This window comes from Puma concolor, unplaced genomic scaffold, assembly GCF_028749965.1.
Source record: "Puma concolor isolate L17-30 unplaced genomic scaffold, mPumCon1.1.hap2 unalloc_scaffold_95, whole genome shotgun sequence".
Lineage (NCBI taxonomy): Eukaryota > Metazoa > Chordata > Mammalia > Carnivora > Felidae > Puma > Puma concolor.
The window spans coordinates 31,256-45,867 of NW_028240308.1; the positions used below are offsets into that span (position 1 = coordinate 31,256).

Genomic DNA, 14,612 nt, shown 5'->3' on the forward strand with positions numbered 1-14,612 from the left:
ATTAGAGAAAAACAGTTCCAAAAACGTTTTTATTGATTTAAAAAATTTTTTTTAATGTTTATTTATTTTTGAGAGACAGAGCACAAGCAGGGGAGGGGCAGAGAGAGAGGGAGACACAGGATCTGAAGCAGGCTCCAGGCCTCCAGGCTCCAAGCTGTCAGCACAGAGCCTGATGCAAGGCTCGAACCCACGAACCATGAGACCACGAACTGAGCTGAAGTCGGATGCTTAACCGACTGAGCTACCCACGTGCCCCTCCAAAAACCTTTTTAATGCAAAAGGCACCGACTATTACATACGGTATTACCACATGGGGGGAAGCCAGGTGGAGAAGGCTACGTGGGAATTTCCTGTACAGCTTTTGCAACTTTTTTTTTTACAAATTTGAATTATTTGAAAATGAAAAGTTAGACACGTTTACAGTGTAGTTTTAAGAGGTAGCTTCGCCAATATTAAAAACAGGATTAATACTTTTCAGAAGAGAAGTCTAAGTGAAGCGAAAACAGCCCACGGAGGAAAACACAGAGCACAAATGAACCCCAGAGAACTATGGATGTAATTCTAATACTTGTGATAGCCGCTGTTCCTTATCCATTTTGTAAATCTCCAGAAGTGAGGCAAACTTGCCTATCAGGAGCTCCCCTGATTAATTTTTTTTTAAGTGTATTTACTTATTTTGAGAGAGACAGAGGGCAAGCAGGGGAGGAACAGAGAGAGAGGGAGGAAGAATCCCAAGCAGGCTCTGTCAGCACAGAGCCCAATGTGGGGCTCAATCTCATGAACCATGAGATCACGACCTGAGCCGAAATCAGAAGTTGGATGCTTAACCAACTGAGCCACGCAGGCATCCCAAGAGCTCTCCTGATTTGTAAGTGGTTATTTCCCTGGCTATGTAGCACATTTGCCCAAATGGTGTGTTTCTACGTTCGCAGCGGGTTGCTGCTGGTTACCACTGCAACTGTAATAATCTACAGATTATAGCTTATGCGCCAATTTCCGTTCAACTGCTTTCACACGCATACTTAATATAATCTCCAAGCTGTCAGCGCAAAGCCTGACATGGGGCTCGATCTCCCCAACCGTGAGATCATGACCTGAGCGGAAATCAAAGAGTTGGACGCTTAACCAACTGAGCCACCCAGGCGCCCTGCAGTTGTAGGTTTCTATACATAGAATTATCTTCTCTCAAACTTTATGGTATTAGGCATCAGTATGTCATAAAAGCAATACACGTGATTCTGATGTGAAAACAGGAGAAACATTGCTTCTCAAAAACTTAGAAAACCTCCCTCATAGCCATGAAATGATAAACATTTCAGAATTAAAAACGGAACACGGGTCTCATGCTGCACTTTCACCTGACCTTATTTCGTATTCGCATGAAATCACAAACGCGTAAGAGGTTAAAACAAGATCTCACTGTGGATTCATGTTCCATTTCTTTAGCTTCTCTTCGAGTTCAGGTGAATCTCGGAGATCTGCTCCAATAATGGCATAGCTCTTTGAATCCAACAGGTGTCCATCTGGAAAGAGATTATCATTTCAACAGAAATTCATCCAGAGATGGTCATTTCAATGGATTTCTTTTCAAAATTAAATTATTTTTTCTCCATTACACAAATACATGTCCCACTGCAAAAAGGAAAAAAAAAAAATCAGGAAGGAGGAGGGTGGAATGAACGAAAATCACATCTTCCAACTATTAATGTTTTGGTATAGAACATTCCAGTCTTTCTTCTATACATACAACATAACCCCATACACACAACATAAGCACATTTTCTGTCACACAAATACGTACACACACATCACACAGGAAAAAGAAAACAGGGCCAATTCTTCTTTTGAAAACTGCTTTTCCTACTTAACAGTAATATCAATGACATCATCGTCTGTAATGATTTCCTAGCATTCCATCAGTGGATAAAACGACTTACTCAGCCAAGCCCTCACGATTAGGCCTGTGGTATCTCCAAATTTTCTCCATCTGAGGCACTGCGATGAGCATCTTTGTATAGACCTCATGAAGCACCTGTCCAGTTAAGTAGGTCTCTAGGAGTAGAATTAGGAGGTCAAAGGGTAACCTATTTAAGTATTGGTACCGATCGGCTGGCCACTCTCTAAATGTCGTGCCAATTTGTGAGATACTGTGTTTAAAAGAAAATAGCTTCTAAAGTATTTACAAATACAATGATGACATTTGCTTGAAAATGCTCCCACAGAGGTCAGACAGAATTGGTTTCTATAGTGGTTCTCGAGCTTTGGCAGTCATCAGAATCACCTGGCGGGCTTGTTAAAACAGACTGATGGCTTCTACCCCCCAGGTTTCTGATGTAGCAGATCTTCCAGAAGTAGACATTTTGTCAAATTCTTTCAAAAGCTAGACATCTGTATTTCCAACAAATGCTCCGCAGTGGTGATGTCACTAGTCCAGGACTACACTTTTAGAACCACTGGAACGGATGAAATTGGCCACAGTTAAAAGTTCCGTGATGGGTACATGGAGGTTCATTTACTTATTTATTTTGAGAGATGGCGGGGGGTGGGGGTGGGGGGAGAGTGGGGTAAGGGTGGAGAAAGAGGGAGAGAAAGAATCCCAAGCAGGCTCTGTGCTAATAACACAGAGTCCAGTGCAGGGCTCAGACTCATGAACTGTGAGATCCTGACCTGAGCCCAAATCAAGACTTGGCCATTTGACTGACTGAGCCACCCAGACGTCCCCCTTGATTTACTCATTCGGACTTACTTTTCATTGTGTGCCCATTTAGATACTTTTAAGTTTCACCTCATGCATATTTCAGCTTTAAGAAATGATCAATTTCAAGATGCGTATTTTTTCTCAGTTTCACATTTCTGAAATGAGGATGCATCAGTCAATAACGTTTCGGTTTAACTTAGCAGCACCTTTTCTTTCCTGATGGAAAATAAATAGTGTGATTCTTGCAATCACAGCCTCAAAGGTTTAATGAAATAGGGCAATTTTTCAGTGAAAGTGTGTCAGTGTTATCATCGCCTATCACTTTTCTCAAATTTTCACTCACATTTGTATTTTCATTAATTTTTATTTCAACTGTCCCTCTCCCAGTATGATGGCAAGATCAAAAACTATCAAGGACAGGACTAGAAAATTTGCCTACACAAGACACAAACCCAGAGTTAAAAACCAAGTGAAAGGCTAGGAAAGAAATCTGCCAATCAACAGTTGATGAGGGATTTATATCAAAGAACATTGCTTTATGTTGTAAAGGATTCCTATAAATTGAAAAGAAAATGAAACAATGCAACTGGAAAATATATGAGCAAAGGAAATTTACAAAGAAATCCCACAGGCCAACAGAAGGAAGGGTACTCCGTTCCACTAGCCCGTTCAAAGTTATAAAAATTTAAAACAAACAAAAAAAGTTACAAAAAATTTTTTAATTCATAGATTTGGCAGACTGGCAGGAATTTTTAAAAATGGTAGTAGCCAGTGTTAGCGAGGGTGTAGGGAAAGAGAACCCTCATCTACTCTAGTGAAAATACAAATTAGTCGAAAGGGTCTTGAAGCACGGCTTGGCAGTAGCTATTAGAATTCATAAGGTACAATTTTTTGAACTGGCAATTCCTGCAAATATGCACCTATAACTAGGCTTTCTACAAAACTGTTTCACAGGAAACCATAAAGAAGGCGGCAATCTAAAGGACCATCAGGAGCGAAGACGTTAAGTAAAATGGAATTTCCATGCAGAGGAGTACTACGAAGTCACCAGAAATAACGAGGTAGATCTAATATGGCAACATGAAGACAGCCGTGCTTCACTAGGATGCACGAAGAACAAGTTTCAAAACAGTACGTGTAAATGATTCGCTTTACTAAAATTATACATAAAACTGTATTTATTTATTTATAGAAGTATAGATTCCCTCTTTCAACAAATGCATGTTGATCTACATCATATATATTTATTTATTCAATATAGGCATACATTCCTTCAACAAAAATTTACTGAACCTTTTGCGGGCCGGGCACGGGATTCTATTTCCATGTGTATTTTCTTACGCGTGATATTTACCTGCCTCTAGGTACACTGTCCATCCACAGGAGAAAACACCCTGCACGGTGGTTATCGTGGTGGGGGGAGAGATTACGCAGGGTCTTTACTTTCTACTTGAGCTGTTTCTACACTGATGGGTCGAAGGCAACGCAAAGGGCTAACCCTTTCATTACAGCTAATCCTTCTGACGCAAATATTTTTTTAAAATTTTTTTTTCAACGTTTTATTTATTTTTGGGACAGAGAGAGACAGAGCATGAACGGGGGAGGGGCAGAGAGAGAGGGAGACACAGAATCGGAAACAGGCTCCAGGCTCTGAGCCATCAGCCCAGAGCCTGACGCGGGGCTCGAACTCACGGACCGCGAGATCGTGACCTGGCTGAAGTCGGACGCTTAACCGACTGCGCCACCCAGGCGCCCCCTGACGCAAATATTAACCAAATACACAGAAAAGTGTGACGGCTACAATGTAGAGAAAGCAGATGTGCCAGCCAATGGCAAAGCCTGAGGAGGTTCTACTTAAAAATTTGTACGACGGAAACAAAGGATGGAGGAGATATTAGTTTCTGTGGGAGTCTGTTCACTAGGAGCGTGACGAGGGCACTGTGCTGGTGTAGAGGCCTGTCTAGTTGCCTGACGTTTCCTGTGTTCTCTGTGCCCACCATCTAAGGCCATCCTCTCTGAGCATGTTTTCTGGCCTGAATTATTAATAAGCCCCTTGAACTTCTCTGTCAGACACACACTGAACACAATGGGACATTCTGGAAGAGTGTTTGTGATCTTAGTTTCAAAGGCTTAGAAGGGAGGAAAGAGTTGTTGGAAACACTCATACTGAAAACTTACGGGGAAAAACTGAGCCCCGGGGCCAAGGACCTAACGTAACAGGTGAAGCGGGTCAGGTACGAGACAACAGCGGTGGGGATGTGCATTCCCTCTCAGCGAAGCAGCCATGTAGGAGTCAGGGTCTGAGGCTGCCGGACTGGATTTTTCCAAGGAAAAGATTTTCGGGAAGAAGCTCCTATATTTGAAATGTTTGCAACTCACTGAAATGTTTTTCAAAAGATTTAAGATTGGGACCTATGGACACCTAAGAGGGGCCATACAAAAAATTGTTTCAAGTTCCTTCACAGTAAATGTGATGCAGAAGTATACACCCTGTGACCTCATGTGCACACACGCGCAGACTCAGACGCGCAGGCTCACACACACACACACACACACACACACACACACACACACACCATCTTTAAAAAGAAAGGGGAAGAAAAGCAGAGAGGTAGCCCATACTGTATTACTTAGGTTAAGGGTACTTGCCAATTTGCAGTGTGTCCTCTGAATGTAATTCTATAATGGGTTGTAATAAGAAAGGCTTGTGTCTATGGGAAGATGGGAAAGAGAGAGAAATGAGTCAAGTAGCTTAGTTAGTGAAAAAACGCAAACACCCACTACCGAAATGGCCAATAGGTACCGCTACTGCTCAAAGCAAGGGCGACTCCAGAGGGCCTGCTGCTTAATCACGTCTGACCCTAGGCACACACATGAAAAATTCAGTGGATCAGCTGTCAGAGTAGGTCAGTAAGCGTTACACTCTGAACCTGACGTCAAGTCACAAACTGATCACGAAACACTCAAGACGGAGAAATCGCCAAAGATAGGCTAGCGATATGTTTCCAAACGTTCCAGTGTTTTCCAAGCCATCTCTCGTTTCCTGCTTCTGCTCACTCAATTAAAACTTTTAACCATTATTAACCACAGACAACTAAACAAACCGATTCCTACTCAGACCTGACGTTCAGTAACATTTCTGTGATGACTCTGCTCTCCTCCAGAATGTGCAAAAAATTAGACAGCAGAGAGCCGATTTCCGTATCGCAACCACCATACACACATCTTTCACCCCAGAAACCTCCTCTAGGCTTAAGTGAGAGCCCACCTGCTCTTATTTGACTCGGTGTCCTAACAAGCTAGGTCGTATTCTGTGGCTGCACAGCGTCAGATGCCATAGCGCATCTCAAATGCACACTACGTGGGGCGCCCGGGTGGTCAGTCGGTTGAGCATCCAACTCCGTTCGGCTCAGGTCATGATCTCGCACACAGCTCGTGAGGTTGAGCCCTGCGTTGAGCTCTGTGCTGACAGCTCAGAGCCTGGAGCTTGCTTCGGATTCTGTGTCTCCCTGTCTCTGTGCCCCTCCCCAGCTTGCACTCTGTCTCCCTCTCTCAAAAATAAATAAATATTAAAAAAAAATTTTTTTAGATAAAATGCACATTCCGTGTAATATAATCTTGTATTTGGAAAAGGGGAAAACTTGTTTCCATAGGGTAAGTTAGAAAAAAAAAAAAACTTGAAAACTATTTCTAGCTTGTGGGAATTACACCTCTTTAAAGGACAAGGTGAAAGTTTTAATGTTTACTAAAAATTTTTTTAAATGTAAGACTTAAGATTTTGTTTAAATGACTAAGTTAAAAAGAAGGGGAAGAAGTATACGTTAAAAACCACTGAGAAAATCTGACCTTGGGCTTGAGGTCAGGGTTTAAATTTCAGCTTTACCCCTTTGTCAACAGGTAACCTTATGGAAATTAGCTTAACTTCTTTGAGCTTTGGTTTCCTCAACTGCTAATAAAAGCATGTCATTCCTGAGTCGGCTCTGAGGGCTGAATGAGATCATCTGAGTGAAGCATTTCACATGGTGCTCCAAAAGCTCTCAGCAAAGATTCACAAACTCGTCATCTATAACTGCAGAATTCTTAAAACATGGACTCAGGGTGGCCCCCATACTATCTCATATATAGTAAATGGCCAAGTTGGCCTCCCATTATTCATTCAAACGCTATTTACTACACATCTGCTGTGAGACAGGCCCCTTTCTATGCTCTGGAGATACAGAAGTAGCCGGAGCACACATAAAAATTCAGATTATTGGAGCGCCTGGTTGGCTCAGTCGGTTAAGTGTCCACCTTTGGCTCAGGTCATGATCTCACGATTCATGAGTTCGAGCCCCACGTGGGACTCTGTGCTGACAGCTCAGAGCCTGGGCCCTGCTTTGGATTCTGTCTCTCTCTCTGCCTCTCCCCCACTCATACTCTGTCTCCCTCTCTCTCTCTCAAAAATAAATAAAACATTAAAACATTTTTTTTTTAATTTCAGATTAAAATTATACCACTATAGGTCATTTCTATTAAGTGTTCAGAGAAATTACGTTAACGGACAGAAGAGTTGCAAGGGAGGGGACATTTCATTTTGAAGACAGTTTGGAATGGGGATCTTGGGGCCAGAAAGAAGGTGGGAAGGGGGTAAAAGGGAAGAGTCCCCTAAAATGAGGTCTCTGGCGTTCAGACGGGCCACCTCCTGAACGCTGCCCCTGAATCCTACCGGGCTCTCTCATCTGGTCAAAGCCATACTCACTTGATGCTGTGCAGCTTTCTCGTGACTATCATGGGAAAGTCCACTTCAAAATATTTACTTGGGAGAAGATCTTCATCCTGAGGAAAAACACGCAGTAAGCTTTAGAATTATGTATTCACTCCTACATTTACTGACCACCTTCATGTACCGAGCGAGTACTAGGCCCCGAAGAGCATCAGGGCACTTAAGGGTTTGACATCCAGGAACGATATGGGCAGAGATGTATTTTCCAGATTACTGTGGTCTCCGCGTGGGGAATGGATGGAAGACAGGAGTCAGGGGTTCACAGCTGTCCAGGGAAGAAGTCACGGGGAGCCTGAACTGGGGGACCAGTGCCTGGGATGGAGGTGGGGGTATGTGGAGGCGCTGGGGGAGTAGGACCTGACAGAATTTTCCAAAAAGCAGATCGAGAGGACTCAGAGAGGGTCAGGACACCAATGCTGACCAGCATTTGAGGGATAAAATGGAATAAAACAGCAAAAATGCCGAAGCATCGCACACAGTGGGGGTGAGTACTGTTTTGTGACACGTTTACTTTTTTCTGTGAGGGGAGGATACAGCGGGTGGTAAAGGGCAGGTGCTCTGGAGCAGGGGACGGGGGTTCGAATCCCAGCTCCACCGCCTGTCTGCTGCGAGGCCCCAAAGTCACTCCACTCCCTGGGCCAAGTTTCCCTCCTCTGCGAAGCAGAGACAGGGACAGCACCTCACGGGGTTGTGAGGAGTAATGAGGAAATAAGTACACACAAGGGACACTCAGAACAGGACCTGCCTTAGTAAGTGCCACGTGTGTGCCTTTATCATTGACTGTCACGGGGACAGGGCGCCGAGGTGGCTCCGTCGGTTAAGTGTCTGACATTGGCTCAGGTCATGATCTCACGGCTCGAGAGTCTGAGCCCCACGTAGGGGCCAGGGCCCGCTTTGGATCTTCTGTCCCCTTCTCTCTCTGCCCTTCCCCCACCGGTTCTCTCTCTCAAGTTAAATAAATAAACTTAAAAACCTTATTGACATGGGTACTTAGAATTAGGTCTTGGCCTGGGGTGTACATTTATCTTTACTGAGGGCTGCAGTAAAAAAGCGTGCCAGACGCACACGCACGCACACGCACACACACACACACACACACACACACACACACACACACGACCCTGCTCCCCCTTCTACATCCACGGCCTGCTCTCCCCTTGGCCCCCTGGCCATCCTAGCACATTCTCTGTCATGTCCAACCGGTCCCTCAGCCCCGATGCGTATTCATGAACGCATTCTCTCCTCCTCAGCTCGCCAACTGCACACACTGTAAGGACACCGCTGTCTGGACCCTCAGCGACACCCTGCGTGTTGCCTGCAGCAGCTCCCGATGCCCCTGAGGCTTGGGGAAAGAAACAAGGCGCTCCACAACCTGGTGACCTGCCCGGCGCCCCCCCAAAGCGCTCTTCTAACGCCTCCGTATCCACCTGTACTTACATTCCACAAGTACAGAGCCGCTTACTTAAAGTGGAAAGAAAGACCAAGAAAAAGACAACGGTTGGTGCCCAGAACCCGGTGGTGGGCCTCACAGGTGTGGGCCGGGATTAAGGAAGAGCTGGGGTGAGGATGACACCCCTCTTTCTGACTTGAGCAACTGCGCAGAACACCATTTACGTGCACAGTAACGAGCGATGGACAGCAGGGACAGAGAGGGAGCCGGCCCCCCAAGACAGCATGACAGGCAGGGGGGAGCGGGGGGGCAGCAATCACAAGCAAGCATTTTCCAGTAGGAGGTGACCCTGAGGGCAAGTGTCAGAACTGTGAGAGCCAGCTACCCCTCGCCCTTGGAAAATCTCAGGGGATCTGGTCTGGGGGACAAAAGGGGAGGGAGGAAGGGGGAGACAGGAAGACAGAGACAAAGACCGTCTCCTGACCCATCAGAAGAGACACGCTCACCGATCTCAACCGTTCTCTCTCGGTGCTGCCGCGCTCCCCTGCCCGTGTGTAGGGCAGGGCCGGGTAAAAAGCTGTCCGAAGATATTCGGAGGAAACGTTTAGAGCATACCAGAAGATGACTTTTGCTAGGAAATTCCAGAACAACCTCTAAGGATTTCGCTCACATGATATGAGGTTAAGGACACGCTAAAATTCTAGAAGACCCGGAGAACAAAAGCAAATGCAGGACAGCATATAATCCTATAGCTCGTCTAGGACTTCTGACTTTCTAAAGAGCTTTCCCACTCATCAGCTACTTGCCCTCTTAAGAATGCCGATTAAGGGGTCACCATGGAGGGAGAGCTTCCAAAAGGCACACCTGGAGCTTTTAAGGAACAGACATCTTCTTTCTTGCCTTTGGGAAAGGGGCAACAAATGGCTGTGGGACATGACGCTTCAACTTTTTATTCTGGGATTCCCTAAGCCCTTCCGACACTCCACTCGCCAGTAGCTTGCACGTCACAGGAGGCATGGAAGGCAACCAGGACCGTGGATAGCTACCGGAGGGCAGCCGGGGACAACCGTGAGGAAGAGTATCCCGTAGGCTCAAAGGAGATCCAACGTGGCCGACCGCTGCACAGGCTGCCATATTGAGACTGACCCCCTGCGTCCTTGATCCTCTGGCCGTGTGGAAATAGGATTCAAGAGACACCAAGAAGCTGAGGTCCCTTAAAGGATTTCACTCACCCTTTATTCTTTGTCTGGGGTTGTACTGGCTTTCCTGCACCCTACTCTCACTCGCTGCTTGAAGGTGAGAGCCTTCAACTGTCCCTTCGACTGGTCTTGGGGCCTGACGTCATACAGAACGAGCTCACACACCAGCGGCAGCACAAAGCCTGTGACCCACAGCCAAGCCTCTGCTGGTGCAGCCAGGGGACCCTCCCAGGTGGAAGGTGCACGAGACGACAAGACTAGCCGACGAGATTTCCCCTCCTCTTTTACAGAAGCACATAGAGCTCAAAAACAGGGATCAGCGAACGTGCTGTAAACAGCCAGTACTCTAGCCTTTGCAGGCCAGACGGTCTCTGCTGTGACTTCTCCACTCTGCTGCCGTAGGGCTAAAGCAGCCATAGGGAAGATGGAAGGAACTGGGAGTTGGCAGTAAAACTTTATTTACCAACACAGGTGGCAGCCTAAGTTTGGCCCGTTCAGCTCCTGCTCCAAAGAGCAAACAAGCATCATTTTTCTAAAAAGAAACTCAGGTTTTTTTAAAACCCTTATAACTAATGTCATTATCAAACAAAACGAAAAAACTCCACCAAATTTTTCAGACCCTGCACTATTCTCCTTCCTCGCTCCTCACAGATAACCTTTTTCTTGGAAGGGGCACATGAGCTTCAGCGTACCTTGCTCAGAAATAAAAATCTCAGATTTAGTAATGATTAACCCACCTACACGGCGGGGGGAGAAACCAAACCACGGGACCACGTCGAAAAGGGTGTCAAGCCCAAAGGAGGAGTTTCTCCCGTGGCTTCTGTTCACACCGCACACATTCTGCCACTGCATTCTCTTCCAGTTCCTTCCACCACACCGTGGTCGCTGAGGCCCAGAGGCACCGCCGACCTATAGCAAAGAGCCCCCCCCCCACCCCCCGAGCAGCCGCAGGGCTCTCTGGAGAGAACAAGGAGGGAATCTGGACGTGGACGAACTGCAGTCCGTTGTTTGTTCCATGCTCCAGTGCCACTGGCTGTCCCACCTGGGGACGGCACAAGCTCTCGGAGCCCGCCTTGCCCCATCTGGGTAAACCCCCCCCCCCCACCTGCAGAGCTCTCATGTTCATTCCCGAGGTCATGGATGTGCACGCCCTTCAGAAACGTTAGGTATCTTATCCTGAATGAAGAATGCAGAGGCAACCGGTTAATACTAAGGCTGTGCTGAGGCCACTGATTTCTCGCCTCAGTGAGAGAGAGGCTGGGGGCACCGATGACCAAAGACCTCATCGGGTGAGCTGATGAGGGACAAAATACACACTCAGGTCGCATTAGGCCCACACACTCTAGTTTATCTTGGTGTACTTCTGCAAGAATCTGGGGAAATGCACGTACCCATGACTGCCACATGACCGACCTGACAGGAGAACCGAGAGAGATCTGTACAAACCTACAAAAAAGAAAACGCAATCAGTGAGATCGTTGTAGAGAAAAGGTTTGGTGCTACAATTCCAGCCCGGAATCAAAGACCAGGCCTGTGGTCCTGATTCTGCCACTAACTGGACCCATTTCCTCTTCTGTGAGGGAGTGTAATTAAACCTGCTCTTGAACCCTAACGAAGGAGGTGAGGGACCAAATCAGAGAATGGAGGGGCACCTGGATGGCTCAGGCAGTTGGGCTCTGACTCTTGATTTCGGCTTGGGTCACGGTCTCGTGCTCCGTGGGATAGGCCCCGCATCCAAGCCCCACTTAGGATTCTCTCTCTCTCTCCCCAAATGAATAAATAAACTTAAAAGGGCTTTGTGTCATGCTACCATCACCCAGCCTTGCAAATCTCCAAGCCATACTGAAGACACCGTCACGACGACAGTAAAGTCTTTCGTTGTCGTCAAAACGGCAAATGCATGGGCCCCTGGTCTCAGCTACTCCACTGGCAGGGCTCTTGCACACACGCAGAGAATGTATACAAGGATTTTGATCAAAAGCCCTGTTTGTAACAGCAGGAGCTAAGAAGCAAGGCACATATGTAGGGCCCTGGTGACATCACGTACGTGGCTGACAGTGGTGGCACAGCAGGTGCAAGCAGATGGGGACAGGGACGCGAGACAGGCAGTCACCGCATTCCTTTTGAATATATTTCTAGCATTTAAAAACATGTTTATTGACTTATTTTGAGAGAGAGATGGGGGAAGGGCAGAGAGGGAGGGAGAGTGAGAGAGTGACAGAATCCCAAGCAGCCTCTGTGCCGTCAGCACAGAGCCCAATGCGGGGCCTGAACCCACAAACCGAGAGATCACGACCTGAACCGCAGTCAAGGGTCGGGTGCTCAACCGACAGAGTCACCAAGGCGCCCCTGACATTTTTGAACCCGGTGGGAACCTTCAGAAAATTAAACAATTCGGGAAACAAGGGGGCGGTATTTTTTAATTTACCTTTAGTCTCCAGAAGATGGTATCCATCCCAGCCCCAAGATTTAGAATCTGACAGTGACATTCTGTCTTCCGTAGAAATGCCTTTATAAGCTGACTGACGCCATGGACGCGAGCAAAATATCCTGAGAGAGAGACAGAGACAAGCCATGACTCAGTGATGATGGAAATAAGCCTTGCCAAGTTCACCACACCAGGAGAACAAAACGCAACACTTCTGCCCTTCTTCAGGGGTAGCGGTTTAGGTTATCCATAGACCTTATGGGAGAAGTAACGACTTTAACATTCTCTTCTTCTTCTTTTTTTTTTTTAAAGCCATTTGAACCAAAAGAAGCACAATCTATCCAATGGTTGGATCAACTACCTTAAGGAAAACGCAACGTCCCCTAATTCTACATATGAAAGAAAAATATTTTACATCAAAACATGGGATCTCTTAGAAATGTGTTTTTTCCTGGCTCAGTGAAAGCTACTCTGAATTCTGCTGAAACTCAAAATTGGGAGACCGTCTGGAAAGTATTCTGGGGTCAGGAAATGGGGCAGATAAATGTCAAAGCAAAGACAGCCATATTTCTTATCGTGCTCCCTTCATCTCCATCCTGTGTGGGTTAGAGCCTCGATGTTTGTAAAACATCACAGGCGGGGTTGGGCGGGGGGCGGTGCACAGGCAAATGGTGCCTAATAAACTGACTTGTTAAGCTCTGGCGTGGGAAGCTGGACCAGAGGAGACAAGAAATAAAAGAGGGTCAAAGGAAGATAATATTGATCTGTGTTCTAAACACTTCTGCTTACAGTATTACTATTATAAGAACAAAATTTGAGTGGCATTTAGACACTTACTGCAATTTGACATAGGGATTTCATGTCTATGGGTTCTACTAGTAAATAATTTGAGCTTGCCGTTTTACATGTCTCTTTTGGGGCGCCTGGGCGGCTCAGTCGGTAAAGCGTCCGACTTCGACTCAGGTCATGATCTCACGGTCCGTGAGTTCGAGCCCCACGTCGGGCTCTGTGCTGACAGCTCAGAGCCTGAAGTCTGTTTCAGATTCTGTGTCGCCCTCTCTCTCTGACCCTCCCTTGTTCACGCTCTGTCTCTCTCTCTGTCTCAAAAATAAGTAAACGTTACATGTCTCTTCCATTTCACTTTTCTAGTCGATCCTTTTTACCGTGGGTTACAGAGTTATCACCCACAACGGACTGGACATTGGAAAAATTTTAAAAATGCTCCCCACACGCTGTTTGGGAAGCACTCTCCTACTATGGGGCCCTAGTCTAGCGATGCCAACCCAGGGAGAGGAAGAAGGAAGGCCGGAGGGCTGACCTGCTGCCCAGGGCCCCCAGCACCCAGGGCGCCATGGTGGGGCCCTGCCTCTGCAGCGTCTGTTAGGAAAGCGTCCTCAAGAGTGCGGGAGGGAGGCTTAAGGCCTCTTAGCCAGGCCTCGTCCAATCTTACTGATGCCTGGTTTCACCCTCAGCTCAAAGTAAGTACCATGTCCTTATTCTCAGGAAGCACCACTTTAAAATTTCTTCGCATTTCTCATTGAAACTACCCATAGGATCCGTCTTTAGGGCCAAGATGCCCTGCACCCACAAGAACTATGGTCGTTTGGCCAATTTCTCAATCTGGCTGAGACTAAGTCACCCTCCTGTCTCAATTCCTTTCACTGCCTTGATAGAAATGACTTGTACAGCCTAACAGTGTTACTATCACTTTAACAAGGCCAAAAAAAGTCATTCCTTCCATGAACAGACAGTTCACAGTAAAAGACATATAAATGGCTCTTCAACATATAAAAATGATCTTGGGGCACCTGGGTGGCTCAGTGGGCTAAGCAAGTGTCCGACTCCTGATTTCAGCTCAGGTCATGATCTCACGGTTCAAGGGTTTGAGCCCCACATCGGGCTCTGTGCTGACAGCATGGAGCCTGCTTGGGATTCTCGCTCTCATTCTCTCTCTCTCTCTCTCTCTGCCCCTCCCTGCTTGCAAGCAAGTGAACTCTCGTTCGCTAGCCTGCTCTCAAAATAAACATTTAAAAAAGATCTTAAAAAAATAATCCTAATGATCTTCAACTTCACCCAAAAATAAGAGGAATCTAAAATAAAATTACTGTAAGATACCACTTTTCATGTCTCAGATT

General features: G+C 46.5%; 1 protein-coding gene and 1 long non-coding RNA gene across 4 annotated transcripts in view; one reads left to right on the top strand and one right to left on the bottom strand.

The window, feature by feature from the left end:
- Positions 1-13,373, top strand: part of LOC147570817 (uncharacterized) — a 31,681-nt gene extending 18,308 nt beyond the window's left edge. The window contains exons 3-6 of one of the 3 annotated variants that reach the window (XR_015248010.1): positions 3,653-3,829; positions 7,842-7,944; positions 8,711-8,957; positions 12,553-13,373. This is a non-coding gene — a long non-coding RNA (uncharacterized LOC147570817). The remainder of the gene's footprint in view (positions 1-3,652; positions 3,830-7,841; positions 7,945-8,710; positions 8,958-12,552) is intronic. The other 2 variants (XR_015248011.1, XR_015248009.1) reach the window with 2 other exon arrangements.
- LOC147570818 (leucine carboxyl methyltransferase 1-like) overlaps positions 1-14,612 on the bottom strand; it is a 44,563-nt gene that overhangs the window by 13,007 nt on the left and 16,944 nt on the right. The window contains exons 3-6 of the mRNA XM_086696762.1: positions 12,478-12,599; positions 7,437-7,513; positions 5,348-5,409; positions 1,421-1,523 (exon numbers count right to left, since the gene is read on the bottom strand). Of these exons, the coding sequence (XP_086552888.1) occupies positions 1,421-1,523; positions 5,348-5,409; positions 7,437-7,513; positions 12,478-12,599 (364 nt within the window). The remainder of the gene's footprint in view (positions 1-1,420; positions 1,524-5,347; positions 5,410-7,436; positions 7,514-12,477; positions 12,600-14,612) is intronic.